The sequence below is a fragment of the Halichoeres trimaculatus genome, unplaced genomic scaffold, assembly GCF_033239565.1.
Source record: "Halichoeres trimaculatus isolate MK-OKI-2021-1 unplaced genomic scaffold, fHalTri1.1 fHalTri1_scaffold_15, whole genome shotgun sequence".
Taxonomy (NCBI): domain Eukaryota; kingdom Metazoa; phylum Chordata; class Actinopteri; order Labriformes; family Labridae; genus Halichoeres; species Halichoeres trimaculatus.
In genome coordinates, this window is record NW_027437193.1 from 9,309,356 (window position 1) to 9,329,885 (window position 20,530).

The window sequence follows — 20,530 nt, forward strand, 5'->3', positions numbered from 1 at the left end:
TTAGCCTCACCTGTTAAATGCTTGTTAAAGCTGCTTGACGTTGATGCAGTGATAATTTCCTTAAATTTTCTATTTTTCCCCTTTCCCAGGTGTGCCGCTCAGACCCATGTTGGCTCACCCCACTAAAGGTGTCGGCGAGGTGATGAAGAAGTTTGATGAAGCAGCGTTCACCTGCGAATACAAATATGACGGAGAGCGTGCACAGGTGTGTATGTGTGTGTATATGTGTGACTGACCAGGTGCAACTGTTCGTTTTTCTTGCGTTTGGCACCTGACATATGCCAGCTCAGTTTCGTCTGCATATACCTTTCGGCTGTGTTCTTTCAGCATGAGGTATTGCCATCTTGTGACTCCCGCTGCGTGCCCACATGCATGGTCGTTTTAGTATACATTGTGTACGCCTGTGCCTATTCTTTTAAGATAAACAGTGCTGCTGCTGCTTCTGCCTTGGGCCTGTAAGCAGAAAAAGCCGCTTCTGCCATTGTGGACCAGAGTGAAGAACAGAGGGGGGGGGGTGTGGAAGAGGGAGGTGAGGAAAGAGAGGCGAGAAACATAAAAGAGAGAAGGAGAGGAACTTGAAGACACAACAGGAGACAGCAGAGGGGCTATGGAAATTTGTGTGTGTGTGAGAGAGAGAAATAAAGAGACATAGCAAGAGAGAGACAGTAATGTAACCCCCTCCAGCTGCATTGTTAATTTTGGACAGTCATGCCAATAAAGTGCCTTTGAACTGAGTTGAATTGAGAAGAAGTGAGATGAGCGTGGAGAGAAAGAGACGAGAGAGAAACCCATGACGTCCTCCTTTCCCTCCCTTTCTGTTTCTCTCTGGTGTCACTGCAGTGGACATTACCTCCAGCAGCCAGCAGGGGGACTCTTGATACACTATTCAGTTAAACAGCCTCATTGTATGGTTGTAAGTGTGTGTGTGTGTGTGTGTGTGTGTGTTGGATTTTGTGAATAGACAAGAGTGTGTATCTGCATGTGCGGCAAACGATGAATCAAAATAACTGCCTTTCTGTCTGTTGGATTTTGTGCCTCATCCAGTCAGTCAGGTGAGTTATTGTGTGTTTTCTTTCTATTTTGTGAGTTTATTCACAAAACCAACCCTTATTCATCAGTGTAGAACAGGAGTACACTACATAATATGTGTTATCCTCTGCCAAATGTTAAATATGCACAAAAAATGACTTTAATTATCACATCCTGTCATGTCACTTCACAGCCAGGCAGTGGCACGGTAACTTAGTTTGTGTGCAGGAAATGTAAATGTAGCACAGCACACATCCAGTTTAACATCTGCAACAGAGTTCACATGCGTCATGGAAGCAGTTGACCAATTTCCAGTCAAGCCAAATGTGTTGGAAAAACTTGTGTTGTGAAATTATGGAAACATTCTCCTGATTTTATCACAAGGTTCCCCAAACATCAGGCGCTACCATCTAAAAAGGCTTAATTATGATCAGGGTCATATCTGAAAGCGATGATAGTTTACCTAAAGTGGTATAAAGTACAGGCTTTTGTTGACACCCTCAAGTCTTGTCACACTGGAGCACCTGCAGGCTGTATGACATGAAGGTAACATTACAATTATCGTAGTGACAGATCCCTCACAAGAGATAAAAAGCTGTCTGAAGAGTATAAGCTTGTCCATGTGGTTCATGTCCACTAATATCCATTAAAAAAAACATTTCTATTACTTACAGGTCAGTAGTTTATTATTCATTTATTTTGTCAGGTGAAAACCCCATGGTTTTATGTCTTTGTCCAAGAGAAACAAAATATCAAATCAGAAGCGGGACAGTGGGACACTCGTACATCAAGTAAGACCGTCCTATCCTGTGCTGGCTGCCTTCTATGATAAATGTCTCCACCTATAACTGAGATGTTAACAGTTTTCAATGCACTTAAGCTTTTGTCTAAAGCAAGGGTGGCCAACCAGTCAGAAACCAAGAGCCACAAAAATGACCGTGGTAATGTAAAGAGCCACGTCACAAACGGGGTTTTACAAACACACTTCCTCTCACACATAAAGGAAATGACATAAGATGAAAATCAATACATTTCCAATTTTCAAATAGAGGTTTATTGTGTTTGTGTATCTAAATTCGTACTAGAGAAGAGAAACTGAAACTTAAGTATCAATCCCAACGTTGGCATCCATATATATAGTTTAGATTTATCGGCACACCACTACTCATAACTATACATATATTTTCTTATGAATGGATCAAAGAGCCACACACGGAAAGGCAAAGAGCCACATGCAGCTCACGAGCCACAGGTTGGCCACCCCTGGTCTAAAGTGGCGTACAATACTAGGCAGTTGGGGATATGATGCCTTGCTCAAGGGAACCTCAACAGTGCTCAGGAAACTATGCTAACACCTCTCCAGCTATCAGCCCAATTCCCAAATTTGGTCCATGCACGGACTTCGACCAGTGACCCTCGCAGACCCTTCCAGAGTCAAGTCCTTATGGACTGAGCTCCTGCCATAAGCTGCCGTTTACCATGAAGGTATATATATCAGACATGTACTGATCGATCCGTGCCGATTTCCTTAATTTTGGGGGATCGGTGATCAGGGATCAGCTTTACATATGAAACTGATCTTATATACCGGGAAAGTCTGACAAGCAGCCATTGTTGCTTTTTGCTCTGAGACCTAAAACTCAGGACACTTTTTTGGTTGTTTAGGTTAAAACATTTAAAGATTTTATTGTTTCACAGGTATTGTTCAATGATTTTCAATAAAATAAGTTTTGAACATTGAAGCTATATGCTATCACTTATATATAAAAAAAAAAAAAAAATACTATCGGCCCAAATCGATATCTGCAGGTCAGGTTTTTTACAGATCGGTGATCGTCCAGAAAACTGTGATTGGTGCACCCCTGATACATATAAATCCATTTAGATTTTTTTGTAAATGAACATTTTCAAAAAATTCAATCCTTGCATAAAATTACCTAATCTACAAGTTTTAAATTGTGTTCTAGAGTTTACAGTTGACCTTGCTTTTTTGTCTTGATTTAAAAACTTAGAATAGTAAATTGGTTAGCATACTTGGCTAAGTAGCTAAAACGTTTGCATACTAGCTGTCTTGATTTACATTAAAGGGTTTAAAGGTTGTATTGCTAATGATAAAGTAGTGAAGCAGAAAAGGGTTTTTTTTATTGGTATTTCTAAAGCTAGTCTTAATTTTATGATTTTTCTAAATCTGCACTTTAAAGAAAAATGAAAGAGCAGCTCCATTGAAACAACTGTTGATGGATTCTCAATAGCCATCATACACTTTTATCAGTAACATATCCATGTTTAAGTCTGGTACTGTGACAACTTTACTTACTGATGACTTTGATTCAGAAGTCTCTTGCTCCCGTTGTGACCTTTGTGCTTTGTGCGGCACATTTCTAGAGAATGAGCAAAGTCTGCACTTTACTCAAGTGCACCACAGACATTAACCCATGAAAGTGATGTCAAAGCCAGTTGCAACATCCGCTTCTTAACATTACCACTTAACACCTGCTGAGCCTGTTGAAGGATAGAAAAATGTTCCCTAATGCATGCTGCCATTATTCATCTCATCATCTTTGAAGATTCTGCCCTTCTGATGGATTTGAAGAAGTCTCTCTCTCCCTGATTCAATCTCCTCATTGAAAAGTAAGATTAGCCTCTTAAATTCACTCCTAAAACGCTGTCAGAGCCTCCTTTTACCACTGGCCTTCAAATATAGCAAATGGAAAAAGGTCAGAGCAAAAATCTGACTCTTTCAAAAATGTACAAAAAAAGGACACCCGACACTTACCGGAGAAATATTTTTACATGCTCCACGTTTATGCTAACTTAATAAGGCACATTAAAACAACAGAAGATCTAAGCAGGTTTAAAAAATTACAGATGGAGACCTCCATAAAAAAAGGTTGTCACTGTGGATGTTTCATGTTGTGGATTCACTGCATATGACTAACCCACCTGATCTAAAGTCCACTAAGCCTCAAACACCCACGTTTTCTTGAATGGCTGTAAGTGCAGTTGAAAAAAAAGGGTTTAATGCACTGATCTGTATCTCTACAGTGCTTCCTCTGGTCATAATTAACACCACATTCATCACTGATGACTGATGGCAGAGGCTGCTCTGCAAAGCTCCCATCAGTATTGACTAATCCCATTCACACACCCCTGGCACAGCCTCCAGGCTCAGTTTGGGGTTCAGTATCTTGCCCAAGGACACTTTTGCATGTGGACAGCTGGACCTGGGATCAAACCCCGTCTCTACCTCTTTACCACTGCAAAATGTTGTGGATCAAATATTTAATTGATCAAGAAAGTTTTGAGTAACATTGAAATAACTGACAGTTCATTAAAAAAAGATTAGTTCTTGTGATGAGTTGTAATGTTTGAATATTTGATTATCATTTATCTCATCTAAAAATGTGTTTTATTTAATACAGCCCCTGGTTGTGATGTGACATAACTAGCAGAGAATAGTTACAGAGCATCTGTAAGCCTTTCACTATCACAAGTGCCAGTTGCTGGTAAAACAGGTGTGGCACTGTGAGATTGATAACTGGAGAAAAGCAGACTTTAGTGTCAGAGTTCTGGGAGGAACTTCTACAAAAAATAACCATAAAATGAGGCTAAGTGCTAACTCTTTCAACTAGGATACAGTCACGTCCAGTCACAAATCCCAGTCATCAGATGGAGGTCTGTCATCTTATGTCTGCACGGTGAAGGGACTATTCGATAAATCTGTCAATAGTTTGCCATGATAGTCAAGTATTTCTGGGGCAGACTTTTGACAGGCTGGGGCAATAACCCAAGTTCTGCATGTTGCTGATGGCACTTTTGCATTTTTGCATCCCAAGAGGGCATGTTTTGCCAATCAGGAGAGTACTTAAGTATTTGTTTTGGCACTTTAGCGCCCCCCTCACGCATGCCATTAAGTTTTTCCCATCCCAAATGAGTTTATTCTTCTCATCTTGAGAAAAAAAAAAACAACCTTTTTTCAAATTATTTTCTCTTTCCTGGTATTAGTCATAGACTGTAAAATTAATGGATGTAGTTTCCCTGACATCACCCATCTATTCCTGAAACTGATTTTGAAGCAAATCCGTAGTTGCGAGGGATGGGTACTGAATTAGGTACTTTTAAAGGTACCGGTCAAATTCTGGTACCAATTCCAGGTACCAATTCACATAAAATCAAAAGGTACCATTTTAAGGTACCAAAATGCAACCTTGTGACTGTGAGTGAGTGGAAGAGTAGTCTATTTAGTCTGTTAAAAAAAAAAAAAAAAATTATTATTAAATAAATTGATATTTTTTACCGCATCAACACAAAAAAGTACCGAAAATTGGTACTGTTGGGTACCGGTACCAAATGTGAAAGGTACCCATCCCTAGCGGTCGTGGCCATGTTGGAAGTGGCAAGGGCTTCAAGTACAGCTCTAGGGCACCCATCAGTCATGTGACCAAAGCTTTGCCACTGATTGGGCAGTCTTGGGATCTTAATTTCCTCTGAACTACTGAATTAGAAAAAAATGCACCCTCTGTACAGTGTGCGGATAGTGATATAGCGACTCAGACAGGAGTCGTTTTTTAAAGAAGGCTGTAAATAGGTTAATTTCTGCTTTGAAAACATTATTATTGTCATAATTATTTTGGCTTTGTGTGTATGTGACTTCTGGTTCTTGGGGATCTTCTCAGTTTTTAGCACGTCTGCATTGTCTCTGATTCTTAGACCCTTGGTTGCAGTACAAGACAACCCTCTCACTGTGGGCATATCCTGTCTGAATGCTGTTTTCTTAAATGAAATGAGCTCGAGGTGTAGGTAAAATGGTTTTGGTGCTGTGAGATTCAGAACTGAAGGAAACTGCCTCAGACTTTTTCAAATGAGATCCTCACAGGACTCTTTTGAAAAAATAAACAAAATTGTGGCCAAGTGTAAACTTTGCCAGCTAAAATTAGCATATAAGTCTAAAACAAGAGCAAGGCACCCAGCAGGAGGGTAGAACAACTTAGTCATCAGCTCAGATAGTTGCCAGTCACTTTCAAATAGCGATTCTACTCTGAAAGCCCATTCCTATCAAACTCTTGGCAGCTTGATTGATGGTTTGAACCCTAATAATCTGATAACCTACAATCAAGTGACCATAAAATTGTTAAAGCTTCAGATCGATTCAGAAAACTGTTCTCCACCCCTTACCAGTCACCCGTGTATACCTCCTGCTACACATGAAAGGAGGCAAGCTTTGAATGGTTGGGGCCCGTCTGGTAACCTGCCACTCCTTCATCTGACCAGCCCCAAACCTTTTGGTCTGATGTCGTTGTGTATTGCTGTGAATTTAATTAGATTTGTCTCTTTGATAGTTTGCTGCTCTTTTCTCTAAGCCCCATGCAATAATCACACATCCATCACTCAGAATCACCACATCTAAGCTTTCACTCCAGCGTTAGCCTCTATGTGTGATATTTTATTTAGTGTTGTTGTGTTTGTTTTCCTTTTCCCCACAGATCCACATCCTAGAGAATGGCGAGGTTCGAATATTCAGCCGCAACCAGGAAGACAACACCAGCAAATACCCAGATATCATCGCTCGCATTCCCAAGGTAAAACTCTTGAACACACAGAGCGCCGCGGCTCGGCTCCTGGGAGAGAGTCGGTGTGAGCTGTGATTGCCAAATGAGGGCTTTTACACAGATACGGATAACAACTACACACATTTATCTCACTCACTCGCTTTCATTTTGCCTCCTTCTCTAAACCTGTCTCTCATCTGTGTGGTTTCCAAACGCCTCCTTTCTACCTTTTCTGTCTCCATTTGATGCCCATCTTCAAAGTGTTTTGGTTCCTTTTCTTGCCCTCCGTCTTTCCTTCTCAAGAGCTCTACATTTCTTTTCTGCATTTTGAAAGGTTTTCTTTTAAAAAACTGACACTCCTAACCAGCTTGTCAAGAAACTTTATCCGTCTAAGTGATGTTAAAAACACCGGTCAGTCAAATTGGAACAGCAGCTGTGGGTTGGCTCTCCAAATTAGTGAGATTTGTGCTTGCATGGGGAGAGAGAAAGCGATCAGCGCTACCTGAAGCTTTGGCAGTTGCCCTGGGGTTATCTGAGCACGCTCACTACCTCTGCGCCTGCTGAGTGTGTTTTTCAGCTTAAGTAAGGAACCGCAATGAAGTCTATGCTCCCTCCAATCTGGTTCACTCTCACTTTGAGTCGAGTACACAGGCGTTATTGAAAAGCCAATAATAGAAGAAACTCCCATCTGGTGCTCGCTAATCAGGGCAGGTTGTGAATCAGATAAATTAGAAGAGTCAGGGAGTTTTACTAACAAGTCTGTACTTCTTCACTAAAGGAATTAGGCACATTATTCAGTCAGTATCCTTCCTCAAAAAGAGAGCTGAGTGTTTCTCAAACAGTCAAGGAGAAGTCGGCACTTCACTGATTATCAGACAATGACTTGTGTCTCGATTGCTCAGGTGGATTTTGACTGATGGCTACAGCTCATATCAACCTCCTCCACAAAGTAAAAATAAAGCTTATCGTTTACCAGAGCACTTAAGTTTCCTGAGCTCAAACTGTGAGGGCAGGAGATTATTGGCAAACAAAGGCAGCTTTTTAAATCCAATTATTTAACCCTCCAACTTCACTGAAATTGGACATCATTCCTGCACAAACACATTGGATGATTTCCATCAGTCTGTGAATACTTTGGATGATACTTTTAATAAACCTCTAGAAAATGATGCCTGGTATCAGTCTGAGCAACCGCGTGAATTATTGCAGATGAGACTTTAGAGAAGTTTGAAATTAAGTTGCTTTCTGTTTTTGAGGACGAAGGTGAGCAGGCTGGTTTGATGACATTATGCCACCCAAAAACAAAACACAAGCTGCTGCAGAGACAGCTTTCCACTCTGATATCTTTGGATTAATGCCCATCGACCATGTCTTTAGCTTTGTCTCTGTTTATTTTTCATATTCTCCCTTTTGCAGTCACTGTCGTTTTAGATTTTCTGCTGACTGGAGCATCACAAACACAGCTTTTTTGTGCAGTCCATAAATTCCTAAACTGTCAAGGAAACTTTTTTTTTGTATTATAACTTTCATCACCTGCAATTATTTGAGCTGGAATAGAAGCCACATGCTGCGGTGAAGGTTAGCTGACCAGCCGACTGAACTGAACGAACAGAACTGAACCACTTGGTGGAAACAGTTAAGTGTGCTGATGGTGAAATTTGCGATTTATACCCAAGCCATTTATTTAACCAGGCTGTAAATATGTTTTTTTTTTTTTAAGTTACGATTTTTTGGGCTTTGTGTGTATGTGGTTTCCAGTCTTTGGGCAGCCAGACTCAAGCAGACACTCAATTCTTGTCAACTTTTAGCACTTCTTGCATGTGCTTTGTTTTTTTAATCTGGATGTTGCCCGTTGCCTAGCACCTAAATATAAGCTTTCAAATGTCAGTACCGACCTTCAGATGGGATCTTTGTTGCAGGCCATGTCCCATCTTTATTCATCTCGTCCCATGTTTCACATATTTTTCATCTATTGTCTCCTCCAAGAGGTCCTTAGACTTATAAAAAAAAAAAACACATACACAGAGGATGCCCAGCTAAAGGCTTTTCTTTTTGTGAAGCTGGGGATGAAGTATTTTTGACAATGAGTAAGCTTTGTTTGCTGTGCAGGTAGAAAAAAATAAGGTCAGTGAAGGAAGACTTTGATCAAATGAGGCCAAATAACTCAGAGTGAGAGTTTTAAGCAGAGGGATATGGATGAGTTATGTAGGTTTCCAGGTTGTTGTTTGGTATGTTTTTGGTCTAGCAAAGAAATCAACCATGTATAGAAAAAACATCTAATCTAAAGTGCCAACAACAGCAGATATATGCCCGATCAAAATCCACACTTAATAATGAGATTTTTTGCGCCAGAATTGCTGGTTACAGGTTATTTTAAATTGTGTGTCTAAGTCTCTATGACAACACTTTGCTGGCTGATATCGTTTAGAGCTAAAAATGATTTCTGTGACTAATTTTGTGGTGATGGTGGACACAGGAGCCTAACTGTCAGACAGAAAAAGGACAGAAGAGCAGAAGAAAGCTAAACGAGAGAGTGATACATCCCAGGCTAAAAGCTAATACAGGGGCTAAACTGTTTGTGCTAATGTTCATTCCAACCCAATCAGCAGTTATTCTGCAGTGGTCTGTTCAAACTTGAGAGTCTATCAATAAAATGAAGAGTGAGGTTACGTTAGCTCTGATTGGTAGATGACTGGCAGGACATAGCTAACCAGGATTTACTAACGTTACACATTACAGACATGTCTTAGAGCACTGAGCTGCCAGCTGTGCTAAATATAGACAGCTACTAAACTGTTTACAAACTGACAGTGTTTACTTGTTGTCACATTAGCCTACAGATACGACGCAGCACTAGGCTGCTGATAGTGCTACATATAGCCGGCTTCTACAATGTTTGCTTGATGTCACGTTTCAAACCATAGCGCTAAGTTACTGTACTGATAAACACTTTACCTTATCCAGTAAAAAGTTGTCTTGAACAAATAACGTTTGTTTTGATAGGATCTCCATTTAATTCCAAAACAAACACACACCTCACTAAAAGTAATTTACGACCGTGTGTGGAGACTCCAGGCTACAAAGTAACGAGGGAGTGCAATTAAAACACATTCTCCTCAAAGCATCTTTAGCAAAATAATGAAGATATGAAAAATATGATTGATATAAAGGAGGAAAAAAAACTAAAATTTGACTAAGAATAATGGATGTTTTGGTCAAAAGACGAAATCTGGAATAGCTGCCAAATTTAACTCTGGCTGCCAGTTTGGTTAAAGAGTACAGCCCATGCACAGAGACTATTTGACCCCCTGCTGCTCACCTCTCTCCACACCTACTGTCTCTCCTCTGCTGTCCTGTCTAATACAGCTGAAGTTTCCTGAAATACAGCTTAAAAAACTGCCCTTTAATTAAAGCTGTAATTTTTATGCCTGAGTATAATCACTAATCTGCAGCTATAAGTTACAACTCAGGCATGGCAGACATCTGCAGTGACAGGCTGCTCACCACTCAGTCCGCTCTGCAGGCTGCACAATAAATCACAATTTTAGGTGCCGTGAAGCGATTACGCACTACTGTGTGGCTGTTTTTATAGAGTGGTGCTTTAAGCTTTTATAATATTGGAATATAGTGTGGTTAATGTCACTGTGAAGGTGCCTGATGTTGTTGTATCGTGGTTATGTCTAACTGCCCTGATGGAAGTTCAGCTGAATAGCTGTAGACTGTTCCTGTAAAGTAAACAAATAAAATAAAAAGCTTACTGCAGTCTGAAAACTCAACGTAAACACATCTCAAAGATCTGAATTCATTGTACTGAATAACAAAAATGGTTTAACGTAAACAAGACATGCCGTCTCAATCAGTGTGTGTTCTGCAAGCAGAGAGACGTGGCTGCTTTGCTTCACACTGTTTTAATGCAGTCAGAAAAAGCCAAAGCAAGCTGTCTCTCAGATTTCAGGGTGTCAATTTATTGGTGGAAACAAAAATGGATTCATTTTGTGTTCGGCAGGACGGACGTGATTCAAACACAGGTAGAACAGCAGGAAGTGAGTTACAGCTAACAGATGCACTCTTTGACAATGCTTTATTTGTCACACTTCATATCATTAAATCAACGGTGTGATCACACTCCTCAGATTTTATCATATCGTATGAATCCTCACTGTTTTGTCACATTTTGTTGACAGGACATGAGGTTGTTTCTTGCATCAGTGTCACATGTTTTAAGTGTTTTCACAGTCCTCTTTCACCTCCCTGCCATCCTGTCTGGACATACTTTTTGAACATTTGTTGCCATTCATCTCGACTTTCAACACAAAAGCTTTCGCCGTACGCTTGAAGCTTGTGGGTAAAAACTGTTGCCAGAAACGTTCTGGTCGAACTGGAGCTGTGAGAATTCAGAGTGCTGAGCATCTGGCTCTGGATACTGTAAGTAAAGTTCAGGGAGGATTTGTAACAGAAGAGACGGCCACGGAGAGATTGTAGAGATGCTCACTCTGCAGTTTCTTTAAACCAGCACACCTCCAATGAATTAGAGTAAAACGCTCCTTTTACCTTCGTGCTGTTTTGTGGAAAACCAATAACTCTCGCCGAGTCGGGCTTGAATGGCTCAGTGTGAGAATCCCTCTCGTCCCGGCCTCCTTAGCATTCGGTCATTTCAGCAAAGCAGAAAGTTTACTTTCCAGCTCTGTCTGCCCCTCCTTTCTTCCTGTCTCTTGTTATATCTCTGCGTTCTTCGTAACTTCTGCCCTCGTCTGTTCCTCTCACACAGATTATCTCTTCTTCCTCTTTCAGGGCTTAAAAAGCGACATGTCTCTTTGTCTCTCGGTCTCACCTTCCTGCCCTCTCTGCCCACTTGTCGCTTCCTCACGTCTTTCGCTAATCATCTCCTCTTTTTTTCCTCTTCATTACTTCTTGATGATACCTGTTCGGTCCCTCACTACTTGCCGCTCTCCTCCTCACCTCTCTTCTCACCCTTGTCTTGTTCCTTCTTGTGTCTCGCTCCTCCTCTTATCTTTTCTCGGCACTTTGATTCAGCTTGTCTGTGATTTTTACCTTCTCCCAGTCTCTTTTACACCATCCCCCTTCTCACCACTCCTCTGGTTCCCTCCTCACTCCTTAAAAATTCTCTTTTTTTTTCCTCATTGCCTGTCCGCTCTCTTGGCTGCTGTCAGGGGTGGGCGATACGACCTAAAATTCATATCACAGTATTTTTCCTTCATGTTGCGATAACGGTATTAAATCGCGGTTTTCTGACATGAAATAAGTGAAGTCTTTTCAAAACATAATTCTGATTCTGTTGCGTTTTATAAGTGTACACATCCTACCTAGCAGGTGGAAAATGTCTACTTCTGTGTTAGAAAAGGGCCTTTGCCCACAATGTGCTTTGGAAGAGTAGCTTATCCCATTTCAAGCCTAGGCCCCAATTACACAACAACGTTTCATCTTAAAATGCTAAAACACAGTGAAAATGATCTGCGTTTTCACAGAAACACAGAGAGACTAAGGCCCCGTTTACACGACGCCGAAAACGGTCGATTCCGCAAACATTTCGTTGCGTTTTGGCCTTCCGTTTAGACGAGACCACGTTGCGTTTTCAGTGAAAACGCAAACTTTTGAAAACGCTCCCCAGAGTGGAAAGATCTGAATCCGCTCCTCCATCCAGCTTCGTGTAAACACAGAGCGGAGCGTCTCAGGGTGAAACGCTGACGTCACCGCATGCGCACTCGCAGTTTTAGGTGAAGGCTCCGCGCTCAGCCACATTTCCAGTTGAGCCAGTAGTTGGCGGTAATGCGCGTTATGGTTGGATTGCCGACCGTCTCACACAACAAAACGGCAGAAAAAGAAAGAACAGAAGAGGAGACTTGTCCTCCTGGAGTCGTATGAACTCGGATCGTTTTCACGCCGTCCTCATGTAAACGCGGGTGGCTTTTGAAAACGCAAAGGAAGAATCGTTGCGGGAGTCTCCGTGTAAACGGGGCCTAAAAACGCTGTAGTAAGCTTGCCAGGCCTGTAGTCGGTGCTATAACTGTCTTGTTCAGAACCCGCTTTTGGGAGATCTCCACCGAAGCAGAGTTAAGCCGATTATCTGGTGTATTGGAGAATACTAAGTGCAAAAGTGGAGCAACAGATGCACATTTTGTTGAAAGACAGTCAGCAGATTGAGCAGCACAAGCACAACACGGCAGTTTGTGACGATCCTAACATCGGTACTTTTGTCTTGTTGTATGCACTTGTGCGAAGCAGAGTGTGACGTCAGCGTTTCCACTGAAAACGCCGACTTACTGTTTACACGGCAACGTTGTCGGCATCCTTTTAGAAAAATGCCACTCTGGAGGCCGTTTTCAACAATTTGCGTTTCAGGTCGGCTGAACACAAGGCTGAAACGCAACAAAACTTTTGCGTTTCACTCTAAAACCGTTGTCGTGTAAACGGCCCCTTAAAGTGCACCATACTGAGAAAACTAGGTTTGACGAATGGAGAATATTTACTGACAAAAAATGACTTTTTGCATTTTATGTAAAAAGGGTGAGCAATTAATTGATAACATTTTGAATGCCATTGATTTGTTAAAATTAACATTACTACATTGTTGTCCCGTGATTTTTCCTAAATTTATGTTCAGTATGTTTTCTGAAGCCTGTGAGTTGTCTATTAAAGCACTAAAGATTTCTGAGCTTTTATTCCATCAAATCCCACTGCTGTAATGTAGACGGCTGTGACATGAGACATGACGTTTCACCTATGTGATTTTTCAGCTGCTATCGTGTTTTTTCGGATAATAAAAGACAAACACAGAGATACTGACAGATAGGGATGGGTACCTTACACATTTGAAACGATAAGGTACCGATGCCTGGTACCTGACAATCTGTTCAGGTACTGAATGGTACCGACTTTCTACACCTTTTTGTGTTTTTGTGGTAAAAAAATATCAATTCGTTCAATAATAAAATGTGTGTTTTATTTAACGTATTTATTCTTCAATATATAACCTTGAAATGCTGTGTTCATGTCCAGCATGGAAAATCCTACTCTTCCACTCCCTCACAGTCACTAGGTACCAAAACATTTAGATTTTTTGTGAATCGATTTTTTGTGAACTTTTGAGGCAGTTGCTCGGTCTGCAGCTTTATCAATCCAAGGTAGGATTCCTTGATCATTTAATGCTGTTCTTAGATATTTATCAGCATCACTCACAAAGACTAAGAACAACAACCTGTCCCGACAGAACAACATAATGTTGGGCTGGACAACGCTCAGGCTTCATCCTCAGAACAAGGGTCTTTCAAAGGCATTTTGTAGCTACATGTTTATTGGACAAAAAGAGGAGTAAAAACAAATTTACAGCATACTAGCAACACACTTGTTTCCCCTTTCCCATCAGCAGAAACACCTGCTGACATGACAGCAGCCACTCCGTCCGGACGCACTGTCCATAAGAGCAGGCTGGCTATTTATACCTCAACTCCATCAAAGCCCAGCAAAACTTTATATTTTATTGATAACAGAAATAGTTTGACTGTAAAAATCCATCATTAGCTGCAGCACAGTTTGAGCTGCAGGGTTCAAAGAGTGTGGAAAATGTAGCGGCTTATCATCCGCGAACTACAGATTTCAGTTTGCGTCTCACAATTGGAGTAACATTTCTACAAGGAATATTAATTTTTTAAGGTTTGACCACAGCCCATCTGGAATGACTGGGGAGCCAGATTTTTTGACCAATCCTGCAGCCAGCCCCCAGGGGGAGCAGTTTTTGTGGCGACCTCACTTCGAGCCAAGCAAGAGGACATCATTTTTTTTACAGTCTATGGATGAAACCGGTTTACTGCCCACCCCTACTGCTGTCTTCTCATGTTTCTCTTTTCACTTCCAGTTTTTGTGTATCCCTGACTCCTCTTTCACCATTTGTCTTTCACACTTAGTCTTGACACATCTTCCTTTTCTTAACCTTTTTCTTTCACTCTTCTCTTCTCGCTTCTAAATCTGTATTTCTTGTTATTTTCTCCCCTTTGCCGTCTCTCACCTGTCTTGAACACCATCATCTTTAACGCTTGGGTTATGTGTTGGAAAAACAATTATCAGTGCAAACTTGATGCATCATTTGCACGTCAGGAGGAGGAAACACCCCCTTATTAAATCATAGCATTTAATTGTACTCAATTAGAGCTTGAAACAGTTTTTATTGTGTTGATTTTATGCATGATACTTAATTTATGATGCTGAATTGACCGTGATTGTGCTATTAAAGTAGCCCCTGTCATTTCAACCAAGCTTTCAAGGAGGAAATTGATTGCTGAAGATTAACACGTCGGTTGTTTTTGAAAGAAATGTCTTGAATTTGCATCGTTTTCCCTGATATTATGTTGTCATGAACACAATAAACGAACAAAGCCGGAGTGAAACTTCACACCAACACAAGGTCCCTGCACAAAGGAGATGGTCTGATTAGATTTTCCAGCACCTTGCTGCATTATTTTGCATAATGATGAGGGAAAACTAATTTTCCCAAAGCTACCACAGGTCCTCAGTGCTTCTAATTATGAATTAGTATTAAAATATTAACACATTAATATTAATACAAATAAATTAATTGTTAACTAATGTGTAACTTAGTGTAATGACCTTTATTAGTTTAACTGTTTGTTTGGTGCGTCCATTCTGATTCCTCTAATGTGTTGATTTTCCTCCTCTGATCACCTTTTAGATATTGCACGCTGATCTGCTCTCATTCAGGTCCAAGTTGTGAATTTAAAGCATCTTGGTGGCCCCAAATCGACCAAGACGCAAGAGATTAACATCCCCAGGCTGCACGCAGAGGCTTTGGTGACTCAGATAATTAGCAGACGCTCTCTCTGATCTTGAAAAGCAGCAGCCATCGTCAATATAATCTGCCCATAGATGTTTTATCCCCGGCCTAAACCCGATCAGTGTCTCTTCTCTTCTATTTATCAGCTGCCAAAGCCTTTTAGTTAATGCAAATACAGAACAAACAAAAACTGAGAGAAGTCGTCTCTTGTGAGGCGGTTGGCTTTTGGCACAGCGTAGGCATCGGACCAAACGTGGGGGCGTGTTTAACACTTTGGTCACTGGTTTGAGGAGAAGACGCAGCAGCAGCAGAGATGTCTGCACAGAAGGGAGTAATACGAGTTGTGTGGAGGGAAGAAATGTTAATGTGTTGACTCCCAAAACCTTTTGTAACAAATGGAGGGCATCTGCAGGTCTGGAAACAGCCGGTGCACGTCTCCAATTTGATTGCCTGCATCTGCGCCTTTTTAAAAGCTCCAAACTGAGTCTTACGCTGAGGTTAAATCTCCAAGTTTGCTATTCTCAAAATGAAACTTTCATAAATTTGTCTGAGAGCAGATTTTGCAGTCTGGTGTTTTTAATCCCAGAAAAGCCTCCTCACTCAATAAAACATCTTCATGTCTTCATAATTCTCCTCCTCTGTCTTTTTCACTGTTTCTCAAAAGGTGAAGAAGGACTCTGTGGTGTCCTGCGTCCTGGACTCTGAGGCAGTGGCCTGGGATCGTGAAAAGAAGCAGATCCAGCCCTTCCAGGTCCTCACTACGCGTAAGAGAAAGGTAGGAACTCAGACGACTGAATTTAAGAGGGAGGAGGATGGATGAACAGCTCTGAGTCTCGGAAAGGTAGAAAGGAGTTGATGAAGAAGCGAAAAGGTTAAAGAGGGAGTGAACTAGACAGAGATGAAAAGCAGGAGAGGTGTATAATCGAGTGAAATGATCCAGCAGATGGAGGGAGATGGACGGCGAAGTATCACACAGACAGGAAGGGGAGATTGATAAGTCGGAGACAGAGGAGTCAAATGGATCGAGGAGAGAGGAGAAGAGCGGCTGTGAGACTGCAAATGTCAGCGAGGTGTTTTTTCAGTTTTGATCAAAATAACGACCTCTTTCCACATCGCCAGGCACATCAGAATAAAATTTGTCCCTTTGACTTTTCTTTTTGTATGCATGTCGACGTCTTCGTAAATTAGAAAAGGAGAAACGAGGGTTCAAATATCGAGAACATGATGATGAAAATGGCTGAAAATGATTATCCTGATGATTTTTTGCAAGATTCTGCTTCTGCCACTATGAATTTATGATTATTTGTAATGACGGTTTGCTGCACAAACTGATTGTATGGCCCTCCAGGCATTTTGTCGCCACATCTTCCCTGTTTTTTTCCTCCATGAGCGTCAGAGCTGAAATGAAATATTTCAGATGAGGAGATGGAACCCGATACGGACTAATTAAACATCATTAATGGGTGGAGGGGGAAGTAATGAGGGAGTGCGGAGGAGAAGAAGGATAAATCAGGAGAGAAATCCTTCAGGTTTGCAGACTGGAGAGGCATTTCTCTTTGTGTTTCTGATCACATTCACTCCTGCGTCCTCAAAGAAGAACATTAACGCTGGGTTCAACCGGCTCTTCAAACATTCAGATATAGTTTAATTAGACTAAAGAGAATAATTACTTTCTTAATCCCCTTCAAGGAAATTCAATTTTACAATATCATCACTTAATTATGACTTATCTGTTGACTAAGAAAGTGAAAGAAGTAATAAAAATATAGCCAATACTCAACTTAAATCTCTGATAAAACATTTCACAAAAACTCTCAAATTATTAAAAAACAGTACAGCTGTTGACAATTTCCTCACAAAGTCTTTTTCATAAGAGATCAGTTGTTACATCAGTAAATAAAATGATGCAACTGGAAGAACTGTTACCAAACTTAAGGGACAAAGTTGACATCAGCCTGCTACATTCAAGCATCAGTGGAACTAGGGGGCCAACAGGAAGTTTTCTTTCAGGGTGAAATTATTTAATAAACAAAAATGTTCATGCCTTCAAAGCATTCTCTCAAGTTTATACACAACACAGGCAACTTTTTCAGTTCAGTGCCAGAAAATTCACCAAAGTGACTTCTCTGGCGACCCAAGGATCTTTGTCTTGAACAGCTGTGATTCGGCTAAAATTTGACATTTGAGCTCTTGCATCTGTAAATACCAAAGTCCACGTATGGGTGTTGGTACAAGGGCCTTAAAAGTTAAAAGTTGGGGCACATAGAAATATGGTAAAGACTTTTTATTGTTATCTTAATCTGTGAGATAATAATACAATAAGTCTTCAACGTGATGTTATTCGTATTCGTAAAAAGATGATAAAATACTTTAAACAGATTACTCAGTAAATCAGATCTCTTCATGCATCATTATAGGATAGTTTCAAACTTTGATATTATTTTTCTCAACTTGGTAAATCAACTTGTGTAGCACCTTTTTAGTCTTGAGAAGTGTTTTACACTGTTAAGGCTTTTGTGCACCAATAGCAAATTAACGACACAAAATTGTGAAAAATTTGGGGGCATTATGTTCAAACTCTGCAGCTATCCTTCTCCGAACGTCTTTATAATCGTTGTCTTTGTGGTTTTTATGTCTTTTGCCGTAAAGAACAGGGTGCTGGGACACAAACACAACCAAGCGGTCTGCCATGTTGAATGTTTTGATATGTGATGTGTCAACAAGGCGCGTTTTGATTGGTCAGATATGTACTCATCAGCCACAGTCCAAAAAAAAAAAGATCTGCAATTTCACTTACCGAAATAACATTGTTAGTTTTATCCACCCATCAACACCACTTTCACACTAAAAAAAAAAAAAAATATGTATATATATATATATATATATATATATATATATATATATATATATATATATATATATATATATATATATATATATATATATATAGATACAGCCATCCTGCAGCCATGCTCAAAGGTAGAGGGACTCTGAGAGAATGTAAGTGGAGCCAGGTGATAACAATGACATAACATAATAATAATATTCTTTTGAATGTCTCACCCCTTCTTGGCTCTACTTCTAGACGTAGCTTACAATCCCCTAAATAGGTGCACAAGAATGGCAGCTGTCAGTCATCGTTAAAAGTGGCAAAAAAAAAAAAACTTTTAATATCGAATTAAAAAATAAAAATAAAAAACAGAAAACGGAGGCCTTGAGTACAACATAGTACAATAATATCTTCAAATCGCCACAGCATAGAGATGTGAGAAACGTTTTACAAGGTTTCTGAAGTTTGACCACAGCCCATCTGCAATGACTGGGGCGACAGAGTGTTTGACCTATACTGCAGCCAGCCACCAGGGGGAGCAGTTTTTGTGGCAACCTTACTTTGAGCTGAGCAAGATAACGTCCGTTTTTATTTATTTTTTTCTGTGATTCACACACTGATTGCAGAGAGGTTGTGACAATAAGAGATCATCAGTGTTAACTTATTTAATTCATACACAGCCTCACACCTCTGAACACAAAAGGAGTAATACAGGGGTCCAGTGTCTTGCTCAAGGATACATCAGGCTTGCAATTGCAGAGATGATGACTGACTGAGCCACTGTTGCACATCCTCGGCTTTATACAGGATACTGTATTTTATCCTAAAACAACCTGCAGTTTCCATTCCCAGCACCTAATATTATACTTCATATGGTTATTATGTTGTTACTTATAGTTTAAGTGTTTGAAAAGTGCAAGAAAAGCAGAATATCTTCAACCATTACCTGTGATCAAAAGGATTGGCTCAGCTCCATGAACTCTGTCACGTGTTAATTTTCAGGTGCAGCACAGGTTGAGAGGGAAATTATGCAGCAATGCAAAGTGAAGTTTTCTGCCTTTTCAGCACACAAAAGATGATTAATAAAACATCTGTGAGTTGTTTTAGCCTTAAGCTTGTTGCAAAAGTTCAGCGTTAAACCTCAGTTTAGATGAGGAGGTGATACTCAATCTGGATTTTATTAAATGCTTTCAGAATGATAACAGCAGTTCTGACAATTGGATCCTGTCAAAAATGTTTAATAACTTGTTCTTTGTAGCATGCCACAGCTACCAAACACATGAAACACTGGGCCGGATATTTTTTCCTAATTCCTGCTGCCAATCGTTAAACAGCGTCAAAAGAAAAGCTCATTATCTTACCTCCTCTGATGAGTTGACAGCTAGATGAGTTGTAAAATAAAAACTGAAAGCGGCAAAGGAGGAAGATGTGATTGGAGTGAGTTGAGGAGCAGGAAGTGTGTTACAGGAAGAGAAGCTTGAGGACAGAAACGAGGTGTGATGTTGTAAAGAAAGTGGAGGTGAGGCTGGAAGACTGCGTGATTAAAAGCAACAAGATGAACTGGAGAGAAATCAAAGAGCTCTTTGTAACAAGTCCCAAGGTTGAATGTAGCGATTTGTGAATAAGATGCTTGTATTTGCATATTTTTGTCAAGGGAAAAATATCAAAATGTGCGTGTGTGTTTTTATGTGTGTGTTGATGTTTCCCTGCAGGACGTGGATGCATCAGAGATCAAAGTCCAAGTGTGTGTGTATGCCTTTGACCTCCTCTACCTCAACGGCGAGGTAAGGCTCTTTGCTGATGATGAGGAAAAAATTACCCAAGGATCTCTCAGTGCTCCTGTTGTCATTTAAAATTGGCATGTGTGTGTGTACGGGTTTATTGTTTGTGAGCGTGCTTGCTGCACCTCTGAGATGCAGGAAACGTCCCTGAATGCCAATGATGGTGCTACTGGAGGCCGTAACTAGATAATGATTGTAATGCTCATTGTAATTCCAGCGGAGTGTGTCTGAGTGTGTGTGTGTGTGTGTCTGAGTCGGTGGGTAGTGAAGAGAAAGAGTCGGGGCCTTTTTTTAGACGGCATGTGTTTGGAAGATTGAGGGTGTGTGACTCCATTCAAATAATACAGCATTTTTTAAGCTAATTTGCTAAAAGTCAGCCAGAGAAAATGCAAATGAGTGAATGTTTCTATCAGCCAATGATATGCAAGTTTTCCCAGGTGGATGTAAACAAAACAACAGAATTAGAAGAACAACAGTGGCTCTTTAAGTTGTGCCATTTTCTTGCTTCTTCTCACCTAATATAGCATTTATGTAA

The 20,530-nt window shown here is 40.5% G+C and overlaps 1 protein-coding gene across 1 annotated transcript in view; it reads left to right on the forward strand.

The window, feature by feature from the left end:
• Positions 1 to 20,530, forward strand: part of lig1 (ligase I, DNA, ATP-dependent) — an 83,413-nt gene that overhangs the window by 32,700 nt on the left and 30,183 nt on the right. The window contains exons 17-20 of the mRNA XM_074689357.1: positions 90 to 205; positions 6,513 to 6,608; positions 16,049 to 16,159; positions 19,927 to 19,998. Coding sequence (XP_074545458.1) covers positions 90 to 205; positions 6,513 to 6,608; positions 16,049 to 16,159; positions 19,927 to 19,998 — 395 coding nt within the window. The remainder of the gene's footprint in view (positions 1 to 89; positions 206 to 6,512; positions 6,609 to 16,048; positions 16,160 to 19,926; positions 19,999 to 20,530) is intronic.